The following is a 22,016-nucleotide window of genomic DNA, read 5'->3' as shown; positions in this document are numbered from 1 at the left end:
TCCCTGTCTGTCTGTCTCCCTGTCTGTCTGTCTGTCTGTCTGTCTGTCTGTCTGTCTGTCTGTCTCTGTCTGTCTGTCTGTCTGTCTCCCTGCCTGTCTGTCTCCCTGCCTGTCTGTCTGTCTGTCTGTCTGTCTGTCTGTCTGTCTCTGTCTGTCTGTCTGTCTGTCTGTCTGTCTGTCTGTCTGTCTGTCTGTCTGTCTGTCTCCAACAACTTTAAATGGGGTGCTGAAGTCAGGCTGACAGATTGAGCTCCAGCAGTTTAATTCAGCAGGGATGTAGGATAGGAATGAGTGACTCTGAGAGGCTTCCAGAAAGTTCTCAGGAAAGACAGTAGCTGGTTTTGCTTAGATTGAAGTATGTTATGTAGAACAAACATGTAGAATAAGGAATCATTTGAGCCCATTTGTTTGCTCATTTTCTACCACTTTTTATTTCCTGGTGTCTAGGTCTGCCCCCAAAGCGCCAGCGAATGAGAAGGAGCGTCCTCTGAGCACAATGAGTAGTGAAGCCTCCAACTACACAGGCAGCTCGGACTATGCTACACACCAAAGTAGCCCCGCAGCCAGAGTGAGTCACACACACACACACACACACACACACACACACACACACACACACACACACACACACACACGAAGGGACAAACTTGAATGATGTAAAGTAGTTGGAACAGCAATGTGAGTGTATCGTCATATGCCCTCTTACTCATTTTCAGCCATCAAGATCCTCAAAAAAAATTCACAACTTTGGGAAGAGATCCAACTCGATACGGAGAAACCCCAATGCCCTGGTCGTTAAGAGTAACTGGCTTTACAAACAGGTGAGTGTGTGTGGAGGGCTTTATATAACGGTAGAGTCACTACAGTCGATCAGTTTATGAGTAAGAGAGACAGAGATATGACAAGGCTCCTGAACAGCTTCTACCCCCAAGCCATGAGACTGCTGAACAGCTTCTACCACCAAGCCATAAGGCTGCTGAACAGTTAATCAATTGGCCACCTGGACTATTTGCATTGACCTCCATTTGTTATGCTGCTGCTATTCGCTGTTTATTATCTATGCACAGTCACTTTACCCCTCTACCTACATGTACAGTGCCTTCGGAAATAATTCAGACCCATTGATTTTTGTTCCACATTTTGTTACATTACAGCCTTATCCCGTAAATAAATGTTTACAAATGTATATGAAAAAATGTACATACGTTTTCAGACCCTTTACTATGAGACTTGAAATTGAGCTCAGGTGCGTCCTGTTTCCATTGATCATCCTTCAGATGTTTCTCCAACTTGATTGGAGTCCACCTGTGGTAAATCCAATTGATTGGACATGATTTGGAAAGGCACACACCTGTCTATATAAGGTCCCACAGTTGACAGTGCACGTCAGAGTAAAAACCAAGCCATGAGGTCGAAGGAATTGTGTGAAGGCACAGATCTGGGAAGGGAACCAAAAAATTTCTGCCTCACCGAAGGTCTCCAAGAATACATTGGCCTCCATCATTCTTAAATGGGACTAGTTTGGAACCACTAAGACTCTTCCTAGAGCTGGCCGCCCAGCCATATTGAGCAATCATGGGAGAAAGGCCTTGGTCTCGGGAGGTGACTCTGACAGAGCTCTAGAGTTCCTCTGTGGAGATGGGAGAACCTTCCAGAAGGACAACCATCTCTGCAGCATTCCACCAATCAGGCCTTTATGGTAGAGTGGCCAGACGGAAGCCACCCTCAGAAAAAGGCACATGACAGCCCACTTGGAGATTTCCAAAAGGCACCTAAACTCTCAGACCATGAGAAACAAGATTCTCTGGTCTGATGAAACCAAGATTGAACTCTTTGGCCTGAATGCCAAGCATCACTTCTGGAGTTAACCTGGCACCATCCCTACGGTGAAGCATGGTGGTGGCAGCATCACTTCTGGAGTTAACCTGGCACCATCCCTACGGTGAAGCATGGTGGTGGCAGCATCACTTCTGGAGTTAACCTGGCACCATCCCTACGGTGAAGCATGGTGGTGGCAGCATCACTTCTGGAGTTAACCTGGCACCATCCCTACGGTGAAGCATGGTGGTGGCAGCATCACTTCTGGAGTTAACCTGGCACATCCCTACGGTGAAGCATGGTGGTGGCAGCATCACTTCTGGAGTTAACCTGGCACCATCCCTACGGTGAAGCATGGTGGTGGCAGCATCACTTCTGGAGTTAACCTGGCACCATCCCTACGGTGAAGCATGGTGGTGGCAGCATCACTTCTGGAGTTAACCTGGCACCATCCCTACGGTGAAGCATGGTGGTGGCAGCATCACTTCTGGAGTTAACCTGGCACCATCCCTACGGTGAAGCATGGTGGTGGCAGCATTCCCATTGCTTGGAAGGCAGCCACAGTTCATATTTTATTTAAAGGGGGAGATCAAGCTGATCCTAACTGTTATAGGCCTATTTCTATTTTGCCCTGTTTATCAAAAGTGTTGGAAAAACTTGTCAATAATCAACTTTCTGTCTATAGTATTCTCTCTGGTATGCAACCTGGTTTCCGCTCAGGTTATGGATGTGTCACTGCAACCTTAAAGGTCCTCAATGACGTCATCATTGCCGTTGGTTCTAAGCGATATTGTGCTGCTATTTTTATTGAATTGGCCAAAGCTTTTGATACGGTAAACCATTCCATTCTTGTGGGCCGGCTAAGGAGTTTTGGTGTCTCTGAGGGGTCTTTGGCCTGGTTTGCTAACTACCTCTCTCAAAGACTGCAGTGTATAAAGTCAGAAAATCTGCTTTGTCAGCCACTGCCTGTCACGAAGGGAGTACCCCAATGCTCAATCCTAGGCCACACACTCTTCTCAATTTACATCACCAACATAGCTCAGGCAGTAGGAAGCGCTCTCATCCATTGATATGCAGATGATACAGTCTTATACTCAGCTGGCCCCTCCTCGGATTTTGTGTTAAATGCTCTACAACAAAGCTTTCTTAGTGTCCAACAAGCATTCTCTACCCTTAACCTTGTTCTGAACACCTCCAAAACAAAGGTCATGTGGTTTGGTAAGAAGAATGCCCCTCTCCCCACAGATGTTTACTACCTCTGAGGGTTTAGAGCTTGAGGTAGTCACCTCATACAAGTACCTGGGAGTATGGCTAGATGGTACACTGTCCTTCTCTCGGCACAAATCAAAGCTGCAGGTTAAAATTAAATCTAGACTTGGTTTCCTCTATTGTAATCGCTCCTCTTTCACCCCAGCTGGCAAACTAACCCTGATTCAGATGACCATCCTACCCATGCAAGATTACAGAGACATAATTTATAGATCGGCAGGAAAGGGTGCTCTCGAGCAGCTAGATGTTTTTTACCATTCGGGTATCAGGTTTGCCACCAATGCTCCTTATAGAACACATCACTGCACTCTACTCCTCTGTAAACTGGTTATCTCTGTATACCTGTCGCAAGTTGATGCTTATTTATAAAATCCTCTTAGGCCTCACTCCCCCCTATCTGAGATATCTACTGCAGCCCTCATCCTCCACATACCTGTTCTGCCAGTCACATTGTGTTAAAGGTCCCCAAAGCACACACATCCCTGGGTCGCTCCTCTTTTCAGTTCGCTGCAACTAGCGACTGGAACGAGCTGCAACAAACACTCAAACTGGACAGTTTTATCTCCATCTCTTCATTCATAGGCTCAATCATGGACACTCTTACTGACAGTTACTCGTGTCTGCTTTGTGTGATGTATTGTTGTCTCTACCTTCTGGACCTCTGTGCTGTTGTCTGTGCCCAATAACGTTTGTACCATGTTTTGTGCTGCTGCCATGTTGTGTTGCTGCCATGTTGTTGTCATGTTGCTACCATGCTGTGTTTTCATGTGTTGCTGCCTTGCTATGTTGTTGTCTTAGGTCTCTCTTTATGTAGTGTTGTCTCTCTTGTTGTGATGTGTGTTTTGTCCTATATTTATATTGTATTTAAAAATATATATTTATATATTCCCAGGCCCCTGTCCCCGCAGGAGGCCTTTTGCCTTTTGGTAGGCCGTCGTTGTAAATAATACGTTTTCCTTAACTGACTTGCCTAGTTAAATAAAGGTTAAATAAAACAGAAGAAAATATAAAATCCTGCTGTGGGGATGTTTTTCAGCGGCAGGGACTGAGAGACTAGACAGTATCTAGGCAAAGATGAACGGAGCAAAGTACAGAGAGATCCTTGATGAAAACGTGCTCCAGAGCGCTCAGAACCTCAGACTGGGGGGGCGAAGGTTCACCTTCCAACAGGGCAGCCAAGAGAATGCAGGAGTGGCTTGAACCCAAAATCAAATCAAAATCCAACCTGATCGAACATCTCTGGAGAGACCTGAAAATATCTGTGCAGCGACGCTCCCCATCCAACCTGACAGAGCTTGAGAGGATCTGCAGAGAAGAAGTGGGAGAAACTCCTTAAATCTGCCAAGCTTGTAGCGTCGTACCCAAGAAGACTCAAGGCTGTAATTGCTGCCAAAGGTGCTTCAACAAAGTACTGAGTAAATGTGATATTTCTGTTTTTTTATTTTGTATAAATTACCAAAAATATTTGAAATCCAGTTTTTGCTTCTTCATTGGTATTGTGTGCAGATTGATGAGAGGGGAAAAAAACAATTTAATACGTTTTAAAATAAGGCTGTCACCTAACAAAATGGAGAAAAAGTCAAGGGGCCTGAATACTTCCCGAAGGCACTGTACATATTACCTCAATTACCCTGACTAACCCGCACATTGACTCAGTACCAAAAGTAGTGCACTATATAGGGAATAGTCTGTCATTTGGGATGCCCAGCCCATGCTGTATTACTAGCAGTGTGTGATCTGTCCGACAAAACATGACGGTTTGAGAATAGAATGGTACCTAATCCATGAACATATTCAAAACACCGGCAAGACATTCTGGGAAGGAATGGAATCGCAGGGGAGCTGGGATGGTTTGTGGATTGTATTACTGAAACAAATACATCTCAATACTGTCATGTTCAAATACATATACCACCCGGACTGTATACGTTCAAATGTACTGGGAGCGTATGATATGTTTTGTAGTGTAATGTCACCAGAACCAACCAACCAACCAACCACACCCCAGAGGCAAGTGTAGAGATAGATAATCTGTTTTTTGTGGCTGAGGACTTTCCTCTTAAACTAAATGGCTTTAAGAACTGTCATGCGTGTGGTTAAAATCACTCTGCGTCCGTGCTGGTTACAGAATGTAGTCCTAGATTCTAGTTCTGGAATACTACATGAAGGAATTTAGAGTTTAAAGGTGGAGAATATGACTCAGTTTTCCAATAGAGAGAACAGACCCGAGGCAGTCATTGTCCTCTCCTTTCGCTCCTAGGTTTTAAGAGAAGTGTTACTGTCATGAAATTTCCAGATTGTCTACCCAATCAAATAACATTCAGCTCAGACAATCACACATAGACATGTGCCACCAGGGGTCTCTTCACAGTCCCCAAGTCCAAAACAAATTCACAGCAGTGCACAGTATTATACAGAGCCATGATCACGTGGAACTCCCTTCCAATCTCCAATTACTCAAGCAAAGAGGAAAATGACCAAAAATAAATAAATGAAACATTTCATGGAACGGAGGGACTGTGAGGTGACATGCACACAGACAAACTAACACAGACACACTAACACACAGACACACTAACACAGACACACTAACACACAGACACACTAACACACAGACACACTAACACACAGACACACTAACACACAGACACACTGACACACAGACACACTAACACACTGACACACAGACACACTAACACACAGACACACTAACACACAGACACACTAACACACAGACACACTAACACACAGACACACTAACACACAGACACACTAACACACAGACACACTAACACACAGACACACTAACACACAGACACACTAACACACTAACACACTGACACACAGACACACTAACACACAGACACACTAACACACAGACACACTAACACTAACACACAGACACACTAACACACAGACAAACTGACACACTAACACACAGACACACTAACACAGACACACTAACACACCGACACACTAACACACAGACACACTAACACAGACACACTAACACACCGACACACTAACACACCGACACACTAACACACTGACACACAGACACACTGACACACAGACACACTGACACACAGACACACTGACACACAGACACACTAACACACAGACACACTAACACACAGACACACTAACACACAGACACACTAACACTAACACACAGACACACTAACACACAGACACACTAACACACAGACACACTAACACACAGACACACTAACACACTAACACTGACACACAGACACACTAAAACAGACACACAGACACACGGACACACTAACACTGACACACTAACACACTGACACACTAACACACTAACACTGACACACTAACACTGACATACTAACACACTAACACTGACATACTAACACACTAACATACTAACACCCTCACCCCCTCTCCCCCCCCCCCTCATCCTCTCCCCTCCCACACCCACTCAGTCACAATACATTTTTCATAACTGTGTTTGTGTATCACAGGCGGTTGGTGGCATCTTAATTGGGTAGGACAGGCTCGTGGTAATGGCTGGAGCAGAATATGTAGAATGGTATCAAATACATCAGACACATGGTTTCCATTTGCTCCGTTCCAGCCATTATAATGAGCTGTCGTCCCCTCATCAGCCTCCGCTGGTGTGTCTGTGAACAATACGGAACAATACGATGCTCCCTGTCTTAGGGGGAAGGGTGCTTTCCTTGTAATCACATCTGGCGTGTACAACAGTCTTTATTTGTCTTCTTCATCTTGTACCATGAACTAAATCATACGTACCTCTGAACAGCAGATGACTGTCTGGCGATCCTGCTTTCTAGTCTTTAGAACGAGAGAAAAACATCTGAAAATCTCAACATTGAAGAAGTTGGTCTTTTTATATTCGTTGCTAACCAGCATCAATAAAGTTAGTGTCTACAGATGGCAGTTTCTCAAACCTCACCTTGGGAATCCACAGCCATTCCATATATTCAACTATTTACTCAAGCTTTTGACTACTTGTTGAAAGAAGAGCTAGTTCAGGGTTACAACAAAATTGTGAAATATTTTTGTGGTCCTAAATATTTTGGGGGGGGGGGGTTTATGTCCTCATAAAGACATCGTTTGTGACTGTATGTTTTCCTCTGTTGTTTCAGGATAGCACGGGCATGAAGCTATGGAAGAAGAGGTGGTTTGTGCTGTCTGATATGTGTCTGTACTACTACAGAGGTGAGTGATGTCCCTGAACACCAAACAGATATGTTTTTGTATGTTTTTTTTGCGTAATATTCCAAATGCCTGTATTGCAAGTATATCAAATGTATTTTATATTTTTTTATTTTATGAGCGTTTTTATGTTCTCTTGTTGTCATTTTGGTCTCATTTCCTTCGCTCCTTCTGTGCTGTGTGCACCTTCCCCGTTTACACCAGAGATGTGTATATAATGACAAGATGCTCATGTCTCCGCCCTAACAATGGGAGTTGTTGTCCCAAAGGCGGGAAGGCAGGCGACAAGCTTAGGTCCAAAATAAACCCATAGAAACACATGGGGCTTATTTTGGACAGATGTTGGTGTGTGTGAAACCTCTCGCTTTGTCTCTTCATCTCTGTTTCCACAGACACACCAAGCCACTCCCACCTGCCACTCATGCCAATAAAGTTGAAAGATCAATTCTCCCTTTCTGACAGGCGATTTAGACTCACTATTTGCATTTGAGGTTTGGTCCAATAGAATGGGTCATATGGACACCCGAAACACAACACACAGAGACATTATTATACTGTAATAGAGGAAAGTTAGCCTTAATAATGTTAGCCTTAATAATGATACCATGTTTATGTCTCAACTCCTCAAACTGCGTGCAGAACAGACACGACTAAAACAGGAGTATCAATGAACATTCTATTCATGAAAAGGAATGCATTTTAGCCACATACTGTTATCCTCGCTGTACGTGTTTTATAAATGTCCAATAAGCAATACAACACAATTATATAAGGAATTGGCAACTCGTTCTCATTCTGAGCAACTGTTCTACCTTGTTATCTAGCAGATAGATCCTTGTTAGCTAGCAAATAGATCCTTGTTAGCTAGCAGATAGATCCTTGTTAGCTAGCAGATAGATCCTTGTTAGCTAGCAAATAGATCCTTGTTAGCTAGCAAATAGATCCTTGTTAGCTAGCAGATAGATCCTTGTTAGCTAGCAAATAGATCCTTGTTAGCTAGCAAATAGATCCTTGTTGGCTAGCAGATAGATCCTTGTTAGCCAGCAAATAGATCCTTGTTAGCTAGCAAATAGATCCTTGTTGGCTAAACTTGAAATATAAAGATTAGCTGGCTAATCATTAGCACGTGGGCTTGTGCTTGAGAGATTGTTTAAGACCTGTGTTCATTTTCTATAATGTCTGCTGCAAGATGTCGGTCATTAGTGAAAGTGCATTATGCAGGGTTCTGGTTACATTAGTAACAAAAAGGGCATTTTCATAAACAGACTTGAAAGCCAGATCAGTGATTATTGCTAAAAAAGCAGGTTAAACTATTTTGATGAAATAATAAAATGATTAGTGGGTCTGATGGTTGTGGAAGGTTTATATTTAGCCTGGCTATAACTTCACACGTCCTGAATTCATTATAATATATGCAGTGTATTTTACCTTTAATTGTACAACAAAGCTTATATAGAGAGAAAAAAACACAAAAAAACGAGCAGTACGTATATCGTGAATGGCCCATAAGTTTGAAAAAACAGAGACATGGTTTTTTAGGCCATATCGCCCAGTCTGTACGACCTTGATTCCCTGAAGGATGGAATAAGAGAACACTCAGCTATGGTGTGTTTTTCCCAGACTGAAAGGGAATCTGTGAATTTGTGGTACAGAAGAGGCATTTTCTTCATGGTGTCTTGAATCTATTAACAGCCGTGTCTACGGCCACCTGTGGTCGCATTGCTTCCTGGTGTTGTGATGCTGTCGTTTAGCCATGTCTCTGTGTTTATAGCATAGCTTTGTAACACACGCATGCACACACAGACACACACTCGACAATGGCAGAAGTCAGTCAAGCGCTTCGATGGGGGCACAGAGTTCATGACCTCTATGCCGGTGCTCCACTCTGCCGACGTGTAAACACCCCCTCCCCCGCACCCCCATGTCTGTCTGGCCACAGCATTTTTCACCGCTCGCCACCCAGGGTTTTGTCTGTCAGGGACTGAAAGGGAAAGCGGGAGGGAGGGCAGACAGACATCAGGAATAACACAGACGTGTCATCTTAGTGCTCAGCATAATGATGTATGTCCACACAAAGAGAGCAGCTATCTGTCTGGACGGGCTTCAGGCCACAGTTACAGATAGACTCTAGAGCCAACAGCAGACCGACACTACAGTGCAGTCCCCATTCGTACGGCTCTGATATCTTCTTTCTACATTGTCCTTTGCAGCACAGCTCCAGTAACTATGATGGATGCGTAACCAGACCAGCTCAGTGCAGCTCGGCTCGGCTTAGTTGTGTGAAAAGGGCCTTCTGTACTGTAGCTACTTAACCCGGATCATTAATTTACAGCCAGTGTGGCCTTTTTTTGTGAGGAAAGAGACTCTGAAACTCTCTGAACAGCTGTGTCAATATTTAATGGATCTGACCATTTGTAGAGCGTGACAGAGATTCAGTCAATAGCAGATCAAATGGAGAGCCAGTAGCCCACGTTGTGTTGCTGTTCCCTGTTGGCCGGACACTATGAGAGAAGGAGGAAGCCCCATTTTAATCATTGTGTTTATGAGCAGAAAACCCCCCCAATCTGGACTGGGACACTGACAGAGAAGCAGGGAAAGAGATTATCTTTCCTGCACTCTTCCTTGCCCTGGAATCGTGACGGGACCTCGATGAAGGGCATGTGACAGCCGATTGACCCTGTCTGCCGACCGGTCAATGCATTGCAGTCTGCACTTGCAGCGGGCACACGCAGACCCGAAACCAGACAGTGATGGAGGAGGTGAAGATGGACTCAACGAATGATGCGTAAAACCGGATCAGGATTGACTGGGAGATTTTGAGTTTTTTCAGCTGCTGCAAGTAGTACATCAGCTGGTGTGCCTTCTTGGTGACTGCTGTGATGTTGTCCTTCCACTAGAGGCTGTGATGCTGTCCTCCCACTAGAGGCTGTGATGCTGTCCTCCCACTAGAGGCTGTGATGCTGTCCTCCCACTAGAGGCTGTGATGTTGTCCTCCCACTAGAGGATGTGATGTTGTCCTCCCACTAGAGGCTGTGATGCTGTCCTCCCACTAGAGGCTGTGATGTTGTCCTCCCACTAGAGGCTGTGATGTTGTCCTCCCACTAGAGGCTGTGATGCTGTCCTCCCACTAGAGGCTGTGATGCTGTCCTCCCACTAGAGGCTGTGATGTTGTCCTCCCACTAGAGGCTGTGATGCTGTCCTCCCACTAGAGGATGTGGTGCTGTCCTCCCACTAGAGGCTGTGATGTTGTCCTCCCACTAGAGGATGTGATGTTGTCCTCCCACTAGAGGCTGTGATGTTGTCCTCCCACTAGAGGATGTGATGTTGTCCTCCCACTAGAGGCTGTGATGTTGTCCTCCCACTAGAGGCTGTGATGTTGTCCTCCCACTAGAGGCTGTGGTGTTGTCCTCCCACTAGAGGATGTGATGTTGTCCTCCCACTAGAGGCTGTGATGTTGTCCTCCCACTAGAGGCTGTGATGCTTTCCTCCCAGTAGAGGCTGTGATGTTGTCCTCCCACTAGAGGATGTGATGCTGTCCTCCCACTAGAGGCTGTGATGCTTTCCTCCCAGTAGAGGCTGTGATGTTGTCCTCCCACTAGAGGCTGTGATGTTGTCCTCCCACTAGAGGATGTGATGCTGTCCTCCCACTAGAGGATGTGGTGCTGTCCTCCCACTAGAGGCTGTGATGTTGTCCTCCCACTAGAGGCTGTGATGTTGTCCTCCCACTAGAGGCTGTGATGTTGTCCTCCCACTAGAGGATGTGATGCTGTCCTCCCACTAGAGGATGTGATGCTGTCCTCCCACTAGAGGATGTGATGTTGTCCTCCCACTAGAGGATGTGATGTTGTCCTCCCACTAGAGGATGTGATGTTGTCCTCCCACTAGAGGCTGTGATGCTGTCCTCCCACTAGAGGCTGTGATGCTGTCCTCCCACTAGAGGATGTGATGCTGTCCTCCCACTAGAGGATGTGATGCTGGCATCCCACTAGAGGATGTGATGCTGGCATCCCACTAGAGGATGTGATGCTGGCATCCCAGTAGATACTGTCCTCCCACTAGAGGCTGTGATGCTGTCCTCCCACTAGAGGATGTGGGAGATGATGGTCCCCAGGAAGTTGAATGATTCAGCCGTGCTAACCCCCAGGAAGTTGAATGATTCCTCCGTGCTAACCCCCAGGAAGTTGAATGATTCCTCCGTGCTAACCCCCAGGAAGTTGAATGATTCCGCCGTGCTAACCCCCAGGAAGTTGAATGATTCCTCCGTGCTAACCCCCAGGAAGTTGAATGATTCCGCCGTGCTAACCCCCAGGAAGTTGAATGATTCCGCCGTGCTAACCCCCAGGAAGTTGAATGATTCCTCCGTGCTAACCCCCAGGAAGTTGAATGATTCCGCCGTGCTAACCCCCAGGAAGTTGAATGATTCCTCCGTGCTAACCCCCAGGAAGTTGAATGATTCAGCCGCGCTAACCCCCAGGAAGTTGAATGATTCCTCCGTGCTAACCCCCAGGAAGTTGAATGATTCCTCCGTGCTAACCCCCAGGAAGTTGAATGATTCCTCCGTGCTAACCCCCAGGAAGTTGAATGATTCCTCCGTGCTAACCCCCAGGAAGTGAGGGGATGGAGAGAGAGAGAAAGAGGCTGAGAGGGAGAGAAGGTTGGAGAGGAGGCGGAGGGATGGAGAGAGAGAGAAAGGGGCTGAGAGGGAGAGAAGGATGGAGAGGAGGCGGAGGGATGGAGAGAGAGAGAGAAAGAGGCTGAGAGGGAGAGAAGGATGGAGAGGAGGCGGAGGGATGGAGAGAGAGAGAAAGAGGCTGAGAGGGAGAGAAGGTTGGAGAGGAGGCGGAGGGATGGAGAGAGAGAGAGAAAGAGGCTGAGAGGGAGAGAAGGATGGATAGGAGGCGGAGGGATGGAGAGAGAGAGAGAAAGAGGCTGAGAGGGAGAGAAGGTTGGAGAGGAGGCGGAGGGATGGAGAGAGAGAGAGAAAGAGGCTGAGAGGGAGAGAAGGTTGGAGAGGAGGCGGAGGGATGGAGAGAGAGAGAAAGAGGCTGAGAGGGAGAGAAGGATGGAGAGGAGGCGGAGGGATGGAGAGAGAGAGAGAAAGAGGCTGAGAGGGAGAGAAGGTTGGAGAGGAGGCGGAGGGATGGAGAGAGAGAGAGAAAGAGGCTGAGAGGGAGAGAAGGTTGGAGAGAGAGAGAAAGAGGCTGAGAGGGAGAGAAGGTTGGAGAGGAGGCGGAGGGATGGAGAGAGAGAGAAAGAGGCTGAGAGGGAGAGAAGGTTGGAGAGGAGGCGGAGGGATGGAGAGAGAGAGAAAGGGGCTGAGAGGGAGAGAAGGATGGAGAGGAGGCGGAGGGATGGAGAGAGAGAGAGAAAGAGGCTGAGAGGGAGAGAAGGATGGAGAGGAGGCGGAGGGATGGAGAGAGAGAGAAAGAGGCTGAGAGGGAGAGAAGGTTGGAGAGGAGGCGGAGGGATGGAGAGAGAGAGAGAAAGAGGCTGAGAGGGAGAGAAGGTTGGAGAGAGAGAGAAAGAGGCTGAGAGGGAGAGAAGGTTGGAGAGGAGGCGGAGGGATGGAGAGAGAGAGAAAGAGGCTGAGAGGGAGAGAAGGTTGGAGAGGAGGCGGAGGGATGGAGAGAGAGAGAAAGGGGCTGAGAGGGAGAGAAGGATGGAGAGGAGGCGGAGGGATGGAGAGAGAGAGAGAAAGAGGCTGAGAGGGAGAGAAGGATGGAGAGGAGGCGGAGGGATGGAGAGAGAGAGAAAGAGGCTGAGAGGGAGAGAAGGTTGGAGAGGAGGCGGAGGGATGGAGAGAGAGAGAGAAAGAGGCTGAGAGGGAGAGAAGGATGGAGAGGAGGCGGAGGGATGGAGAGAGAAAGAGGCTGAGAGGGAGAGAAGGATGGAGAGGAGGCGGAGGGATGGAGAGAGAGAGAGAAAGAGGCTGAGAGGGAGAGAAGGTTGGAGAGGAGGCGGAGGGATGGAGAGAGAGAGAGAAAGAGGCTGAGAGGGAGAGAAGGTTGGAGAGAGAGAGAAAGAGGCTGAGAGGGAGAGAAGGATGGAGAGGAGGCGGAGGGATGGAGAGAGAGAGAAAAAGAGGCTGAGAGGGAGAGAAGGATGGTGAGCAGAACAGGCTGGAGGAAACAGATATATCCTGGAGCCAGGCCTCTCAGTGGGAGCTGCAGGACAGCCAGCTTTCTTTCTACTTCCTGTTCTGTATGGTATTGTACCAACTAGAGGCCACACAGAGTTCAGCTTCCTCAACATCTCCACCTCTCAGCCTCGGTCTACATACAAAAAACTACTCAACGAAAGTCTCAACCCTCTCTCTGGCGCTCTCTTTCTCTCTCCACTTTCTCTCCACTTTTGTCTTTCTTTCTTTTCTTTCTTTCTCTCTTTCTCTCAGACCTCTCCCACCTCTCCCCACCCTGTAACACTAGCCATGGTTGTGTTGCAATGCTGAGTCCCTGGCCGTGTTGTTCTTTTGCATAACTGTCTTGTTTTGAATTGTGTTTGTTTATTTGGTTGTTCAATGATTCCGTGTGGAGACTAGAGCAACAGCCCCTGTAGGCTGGATGGATGTAGTAGAGGGTGTTCGCATCTATGCTTCCTGTAGCTTATGCCTCACAGACAACACACACACACACACACACACTTCCACCCAGTATGGTCTCTCAGCTGGACATAATAAGGCTTAGTGAGAGTTATTTCTCTGCTGGAGTTTAATCAATGGACAGATGCTAATCTCTTCCTCCCTGTCACTGGGTCCTGTTGTTCTCTTCTGACCAGAGAACGAATGCCAGTGCTGTTGCTGCCTTGTTTATATGGTGACGATCACAGCATCCCTCTCTTTCTCCTGGTGTTCCTCTCAGCTATGTACATGTTGTGTCCGGATGTTTTGTTCTTGTAGAGGTTTGTTCTTAGCCTGGTCCCACATCTGTGTGTGCTGTAAAGCTAACCGTTCTTTGGGACGCAAGGCGACACAAACAGATGTGGGACCAGGCTAGAGTTGTGTAGTTTCTGGGATGGGGGATGGAGAATGGGGTTCAACTTGTCACATGAAGTCCTGTAATACCTCATGTAAGCCCTCTAATACTCATTTTGCTATGCAAAGTCTCAAAAGACATTTCAAACATGTAGTACCTGGATAGTTTGAACTAGATCTATCCTACCTTAATGACCTAATCCTCCTGTTTAGGAAGAGGTCTATCCTTACCTCAATGACCTAATCCTCCTGTTCAGGAAGAGGTCTATCCTCACCTTCTGACCTAATCCTCCTGTTCAGGAAGAGGTCTATCCTCACCTTAATGACCTAATCCTCCTGTTCAGGAAGAGGTCTATCCTTACCTTCTGACCTAATCCTCCTGTTCAGGAAGAGGTCTATCCTTACCTTAATGACCTAATCCTCCTGTTCAGGAAGAGGTCTATCCTCACCTTAATGACCTAATCCTCCTGTTCAGGAAGAGGTCTATCCTCACCTTAATGACCTAATCCTCCTGTTCAGGAAGAGGTCTATCCTTACCTTCTGACCTAATCCTCCTGTTCAGGAAGAGGTCTATCCTTACCTTCTGACCTAATCGTCCTGTTCAGGAAGAGGTCTATCCTCACCTTATTGACCTAATCCTCCTGTTCAGGAAGAGGTCTATCCTCACCTTAATGACCTAATCCTCCTGTTCAGGAAGAGGTCTATCCTTACCTTAATGACCTAATCCTCCTGTTCAGGAAGAGGTCTATCCTCACCTTAATGACCTAATCCTCCTGTTCAGGAAGAGGTCTATCCTTACCTTCTGACCTAATCCTCCTGTTCAGGAAGAGGTCTATCCTAACCTTCTGACCTAATCCTCCTGTTCAGGAAGAGGTCTATCCTCACCTTAATGACCTAATCCTCCTGTTCAGGAAGAGGTATATCCTTACCTTCTGACCTAATCCTCCTGTTCAGGAAGAGGTCTATCCTCACCTTAATGACCTAATCGTCCTGTTCAGGAAGAGGTCTATCCTCACCTTCTGACCTAATCGTCCTGTTCAGGAAGAGGTCTATCCTCACCTTAATGACCTAATCCTCCTGTTCAGGAAGAGGTCTATCCTCACCTTAATGACCTAATCGTCCTGTTCAGGAAGAGGTCTATCCTCACCTTCTGACCTAATCGTCCTGTTCAGGAAGAGGTCTATCCTCACCTTCTGACCTAATCCTCCTGTTCAGGAAGAGGTCTATCCTTACCTTCTGACCTAATCGTCCTGTTCAGGAAGAGGTCTATCCTTACCCTCTGACCTAATCGTCCTGTTCAGGAAGAGGTCTATCCTCACCTTAATGACCTAATCCTCCTGTTCAGGAAGAGGTCTATCCTCACCTTAATGACCTAATCCTCCTGTTCAGGAAGAGGTCTATCCTCACCTTAATGACCTAATCCTCCTGTTCAGGAAGAGGTCTATCCTTACCTTCTGACCTAATCCTCCTGTTCAGGAAGAGGGATCTGTGTCACAGCAGCAGTAGCTGCTACATAAACAAACTGTTGAAGGTCAAACGAGGTTCTGCATATCATGTTTTGTTTCCTGTTTGTTTTTGTTTCCTTCAGATGAGAAAGAGGAGGGTATACTCGGCAGCATCCTCCTGCCTAGCTTTCGTATATCTATGCTGTCTGTCGACGACCACATCAACAGGAAATATGCCTTCAAGGTCAGTACTCGCTACTTGTTTTCAAGCGGGGCTACAGTAGTTGATGCTTTATATTTGATGTCTGAGATTCCAGAGCTAAGAGGAAACAAGTGAGAGATTTATTAGAAGGTGGAAAATGCCAGTTGGTTTGGATTTGTCTGGGAGTGGTCCGAGTGAGGGGCCTAATTGGACGAGCCTAATGGGAGGGATATGTAACCTGAAAACTATCTGTTATTGGCAGAGAGGTTTGAAACTCTTTTTTTAATTGGTCTATTAACTTATACCGCCTGGTGATATTGCCAGGCTGGCCAAAACTCCATCCCACCAAAACAGGCTGCAATTTCAGACTTTTCAAACAGCTCTGACACAAAAAATGGCATTATCATAATTTTCACAATATATACTGAGTGTCCAAAACATTAAGAACACCTTCCTAATATTGAGTTGCACACCCACCTTTTTGCCTTTTAGAACAGTCTTTATTCGGACCTCCCGAGTGACGCAGCAGTCTAAGGCACTTGATGCGTCACTACAGACCTATGTTCGATCCCAGGCTGTGTCACAGTCGGCCGTGCCCGGGAGACCCATGAGGCGGTGCGCAATTGGCACGGTGTCGTCCGGGTTAGGGGAGGGTTTGGCCGGCCGGGATATCCTTGTCCCATCTCACTCTAGCGACTCCTTGTGGCGGGCGTCTGCAAGCTGACTTCCGGTCGCCAGCTGGACGGTGTTTCCTCCGACACATTGGTGCGGCTGGCTTCCGGGTTAAGCAAGCAGTGTGTCAAGAAGCACACTGGCTCGGCTTGGCAGGGTCGTGTTTCGGAGGACGTATGGCTCTCGACCTTTGCCTCTCCCGAGTCCGTAGGGGAGGTGCAGCGATGGGACAAGACTGTAACTACCAATTGGATACCACGGAATTGCGGAGAAAAAGGTGTAAAACAAAACAAACAAAAAACTGTCTTAATTCATCAGGGCATGGACTCTACAAGGTGTCGAAAGCGTTCCACAGGGATACTGGCCCATGTTGACTCCAATGCTTCCCGCAGTTGTGTCAAGTTGTCTGGATGTCCTTTGGTTGGTGGAACATTCTAGATACACACAGGAAACCCAGCAGTGTTGCAGTTCTTGACACAAACCGGTGGGCCTGGCACCTACTACCATACCCTGTTCAAAGGCACTTAAATATTTTGTCTTGCCCATTCAACCTCTGAATGGCACACAGGCACAATCCATGTCTCAATTGTCTCAAGGCTTAAAAATAATTATTTAACCTGTCTCCTCCCCTTCATCTACACTGATTTTGAAGTGGATTTAACAAGTGACATCAATAAGGGATCATAGTTATCACCTTGATTCACCTGGTCAGTCTGTCATGGAAAGAGGTGTTCTTTATGTTTTGTACACTCAGTGTATATAAAACACAGGCAAATCTTGTTTTTGACTGCACTGGGCCTTTAAGCATTGTTAGTAAGCTAAGAGTTTAGTTTGGGTTGCAAAGGGAGGGTTTACAGTGCATACGGAAAGTATTTAGACCCCATGACTTTTCCCCCCATTTTGTTACTTTACAGCCTTAAGTCTAAAATTGATTAAATGTCCCCTCCCCCCTCCTCAATCTACACACAATACCACATAATGACGAAGCAAAAACAGGGTTTTAGAAATGTTTGCAAATGTTTTTTTTTTTTTACATAAGTGTTCAGACCCTTACATAAGTGTTCAGACCCTTTACTCAGTACTTTGTTGATGCACATTTTGCAGCGAGTCTTCTTGGGTATGACGCTACAAGCTTGGCACACCTGTATTTGGGGAGTTTCTCCCATTCTTCTCTGCAGATCCTCTCAACCTCTGTCAGGTTGGATGTGGACCGTTGCTGCACAGCTATTTTCAGGTCTCTCCAGAGATGTTCGATCGGGTTCAAGTCCGGACTCTGGCTGGGCCACGCAAGGACATTCAGAGACTTGTTCCGAAGCCACTCCTGTGTTGTCTTTGCTGTGTGCTTAGGGTCGTTGTCCTGTTGGAAGATGAACCTTCACCCCAGTCTGATGTCCGGAGCGCTTTGGAGCAGGTTTTCATCAAGGATCACTCTGTACTTTGCACCGTTCATCTTTCCCTCGATCCTGACTAGTCTCCCAGTCCCTGCCGCTGAAAAACACCCCAACAGCATGATGCTGCCACCACCATGCTTCACCGTAGGGATGGTGCCAGGTTTCCTCCAGACGTGACGCTTGGCATTCAGGCAAAAGAGTACAATCTTGGTTTCATCCGACCAGATAATCTTATTTCACATGGTCTGAGAGTCTTTAGGTGCCTTTTGGCAAACTCCAAGCAGGCTGTCATGTGCCTTTTACTGAGGAGTGGTTTCTGTCTGGTTTTCCCTGACCAAGGCCCTTCTTCGCCGGTTGCTCAGTTTGGCCGGGTGGCCAGCTCTAGAAAGAGTCTTGGTGGTTCCAAACTTCTTCCATTTAAGAATGATAGAGGCCACTGGGTTCTTGGGGACCTTCAATGATGCAGAAATGTTTGGGTACTCTTCAACAGATCTGTGCCTCGACACAAGCCTGTCTCAGAGCTCTACAGACAACTCCTTTGACCTCATGGCTTGGTTTTTGCTCTGACATGCACTGTCAACTGTGGGACCTTATATAGACAGGTGTGTGCCTTTCCAAATCATGTCCAATCAATTGAATTTACCACAGGTGGACTCCAAACAAGTTGTAGAAACATCTCAAGGATGATCAATGGAAACAGGATGCACTTGAGCTCAATTTCAAGTCTCATAGCAAAGGGTCTGAATACTTATGTAAATAAGGTATTTCTGTTTTTTGTGTTTTTATAGATTTGCACAAAAAAAATCTAAATCTATTTTCACTTTGTCATTATGGGGTATTGTGTGTAGATTGAGTATTTTTATTTATTTAATCAATTTTAGAATAAGGCTGTAACCTAACAAAACGTGAAAAAAGTCAAGGGGTCTGAATACTTTTCGAATGCACTGTATTTCTGGAAACTTTCGGAGTTTACCAGTGAGCTGCCAGTATTTTGGTATCTTTCGAGGATTTTATGTACTCTAATACAAAACTCTAATACAAAACTCTAATACAAAACTCTAATACAAAACTCTAATACAAAACTCTAATACAAAACTCTAATACAAAACCATCTAATGTCTCTTTTGGGTACTTCAGATTATCACAAGTATCTGTAATTATCTCTGGCCTTATCACATGTAAAATATAGGAAATTGTTAAATAAGATGTAAAAAAAAAAATAGAATGACAAATCTATAAAACATTATCTTAAATATTAACCATCAACTTAGTGAATACCGTTGGTGTTTTAATGTCACTGTTTAATCATGAATATCCTTTTTATTTGTTTTACAAGTTTTATTTATTTTGCAATGTCAATATGTATTTGTTGTCAATGTTTCGCCGTCAAGACTTGTGGCGGTTGTGACGAGCTGCAGAGCTAATATTTTTTTTTAAATGCCATTGTTGATTACGTGCTTATTTCATTAATTTGGCTATTTTCTCTTGAACCATATGGTCTATCCACTAGAAACTCAAGGACAATAAAACATGAATACTATATATTAATAAAACATGTTTTAAGATATTCAAGTATAAATGACCAAAGTTACGATAGATTGCCATCGATTTTTTTGTTAATTACCAAAAAATGACTGAAGATTCCGGTAACTTTAGTAAATTACCGGTAGTTTTGCAACCTTCGTCTGGGTCAAAGAGAGGAAAAATAAGGCTTGTTTTTTGGCATGTACCGCTACTGCTTTAAGCATTGTTAGTAAGCAGCAGAAGCTACAGCATAACGTTTCGCTCCAATAGCCTCTCGGAGTCCTGCGGCAACCAGTTGTATTTAATTTAATGGCGTCTCTCTCAGTGCTGTGGCTTTCTCTCTGGTCTGGTTCCTTTACAAAGCCAGAGGGAGGGAGTGACGAGGGTTTGGCTCAGCCCTGCCAAGCAGCACAGACACACACAGACGCCCAGGAGTCTGCCCGAGCTTGGTCTCTCGAACCAACCACACAGACTCAAGTTTCCATTTCCTCAGAGAGAGAAGGGGAAGAGCGCGAGATGAGGGAGAGGAGGAAGAAACAGAGCTCTGCATGACTCCTGTAGTTCTATAATATTTATAGCAGCATTTCACATAATGCAAATGTAAATGTAAATGACGATAACTCGGCTGTATGCCAGTCATGTTAAAAGGGTACAAATTAGATTTTCACAGGTTACAGTTTTTCACACTTGAAAAGGCAAATTCCTTCCTTTTCCTCCTGAAAAGATTGTGTTAACATGTGAACTTTATATTTTTATACACTTTATATACACATATTTTTTAACCTACCCTTTAACATGTGAGGAGAATAACATGTTTACTCCTCACATGTCAATTGCAGATTCACATGTGAAAACACAAGAGACACTATATGTTCACATGTGAATCTGCAATTGACATGTGAGGAGAAAACATGTTATTCTCCTCACATGTTAAAAAGGTAGGTTGCATAAATATAACCACATGTAACATATCGATTTGCATTAGAATATGCATCAAAAGTCTCAGTGCAAAGTTACACCTTTATTTTTACTATTATTATCATTATAAAAATAAAAAATACCAGACAAACCGGTCCCACTTCAAAGCTAGCTTCTCGTTTTTGGGCCACAATTGAGTCGTAACCCCATCCTTGTGGCTATTACTGCACTAGCTACGAATGACGGAAAAGTACTACGACACTCACTTGCTCGACTACCAAACACACAGGAAAAGAGGAGATGCAGTTTTATATGGTTATATGGTTTCTTCTAAGTGGATGTACATAGTGGCTCACCAGCGCCAACACTTGGTTTGGAATGTAATTACATGCTAGCATGGCTAATAGCTAATGCTAGCATGGCTAATAGCTAATGCTAGCCAGCTGGAACTAGCTTGGTGTAGCACCGGTTCTCATATTACGTTGAGAAATAGTGCATTCTGGGTAGTTCCGAAGATATCCGGAAATAACTTAATAAATATGTAAAAAAAACCGCTAAAACATAACTAACCAGATGGTGACAACTAAGTTACTAAGTCTTTGTGACCACATTGTTGTTGTTACATTGGTGAGTAAAAACTCTTGCTTCCTTCCCTTTAAACTCTCCATATTCCTGTCTCTTGTGGCGAACATGGCAGTTTCAACAAGTCCCGTATTCCTCACTGACTGTTGTTACAAATTCATTTATGGATGGCAAAGGAATGACTGCCTTTTGTTTGTCAGGCTCTGGTAAACAGGATATTGGGGAAAAAAGATTACTCATTCAATGTGTTCTTGTCTGTCTCTCTCTGCTGTCTTCCACGCGCACACTAACAATGCCTTGGTTTTGTCTATTGTGAGCGGATCTTGAGTGAGGAGAATCGGCCGCCAGTTTACCAGTCCAAGTGTTGCATGGTAAGTCCTGAGTCCTGATTCCATATTAGGTATGCACATCTTATGAGTCATGGGTTTAGATAGCCTACACGGGTGAGGGTGGTGTGGATATCCACAGCCCACTGATTCTCACGTTCTTCACCTGCTGTCAGACATCATTTTCTCTCCCAAAATATACATCTGCTCAAGCAGGGAGGAAATAAACTAGTCGCTGATGCTGTCAAAACGAATGACCAGCGCTCCATAAGAAGTACATGAAGACGTGTGTGTGCGTGCGTGCGTGTGCGTGCGTGCGTGTGTGTGTGTGTGTGTCTTAAAGTAATGATGGACTGTTGTTTCTCTTTGCTTATTGAAGCTGTTCTTGCCATAATATGGACTTGGTCTTTTACCAAATAGGGCCATCTTCTGTATACCACCCTTACCTTGTCACAACACAACTGATTAGCTCAAATGCATTAAGAAGGAAATAAATTCCACAAATTAACTTTGTAGGCCGTCACTGTAAATAATAATTTTTTCTTAACTGACTTGCCTAGTTTAAATAAAGGTTAAATAAAATAAAAATAGAAAACAAGGCACATCTGTTAATTGAAATGCATTCCAGGTGACTACCTCATGAAGCTGGTTGAGAGAATGCCAAGAGTGTGCAAAGCTGTCAAGACAAAG

At 45.4% G+C, this 22,016-nt stretch overlaps 1 protein-coding gene across 1 annotated transcript in view; it reads left to right on the top strand.

Annotated features, from left to right (window-relative positions):
• The window catches only part of LOC120065977 (pleckstrin homology domain-containing family A member 5-like), a 233,931-nt gene that overhangs the window by 142,761 nt on the left and 69,154 nt on the right, over positions 1-22,016 (top strand). Inside the window, exons 5-8 of the mRNA XM_039017017.1 lie at positions 448-568; positions 717-821; positions 7,227-7,299; positions 15,855-15,955. Of these exons, the coding sequence (XP_038872945.1) occupies positions 448-568; positions 717-821; positions 7,227-7,299; positions 15,855-15,955 (400 nt within the window). The remainder of the gene's footprint in view (positions 1-447; positions 569-716; positions 822-7,226; positions 7,300-15,854; positions 15,956-22,016) is intronic.

The sequence above is a fragment of the Salvelinus namaycush genome, chromosome 21 (genome assembly GCF_016432855.1).
Source record: "Salvelinus namaycush isolate Seneca chromosome 21, SaNama_1.0, whole genome shotgun sequence".
NCBI lineage: Eukaryota > Metazoa > Chordata > Actinopteri > Salmoniformes > Salmonidae > Salvelinus > Salvelinus namaycush.
Note: the sequence above shows the minus strand (reverse complement) of the source record. Positions and strands in the feature narration are given on the sequence as shown.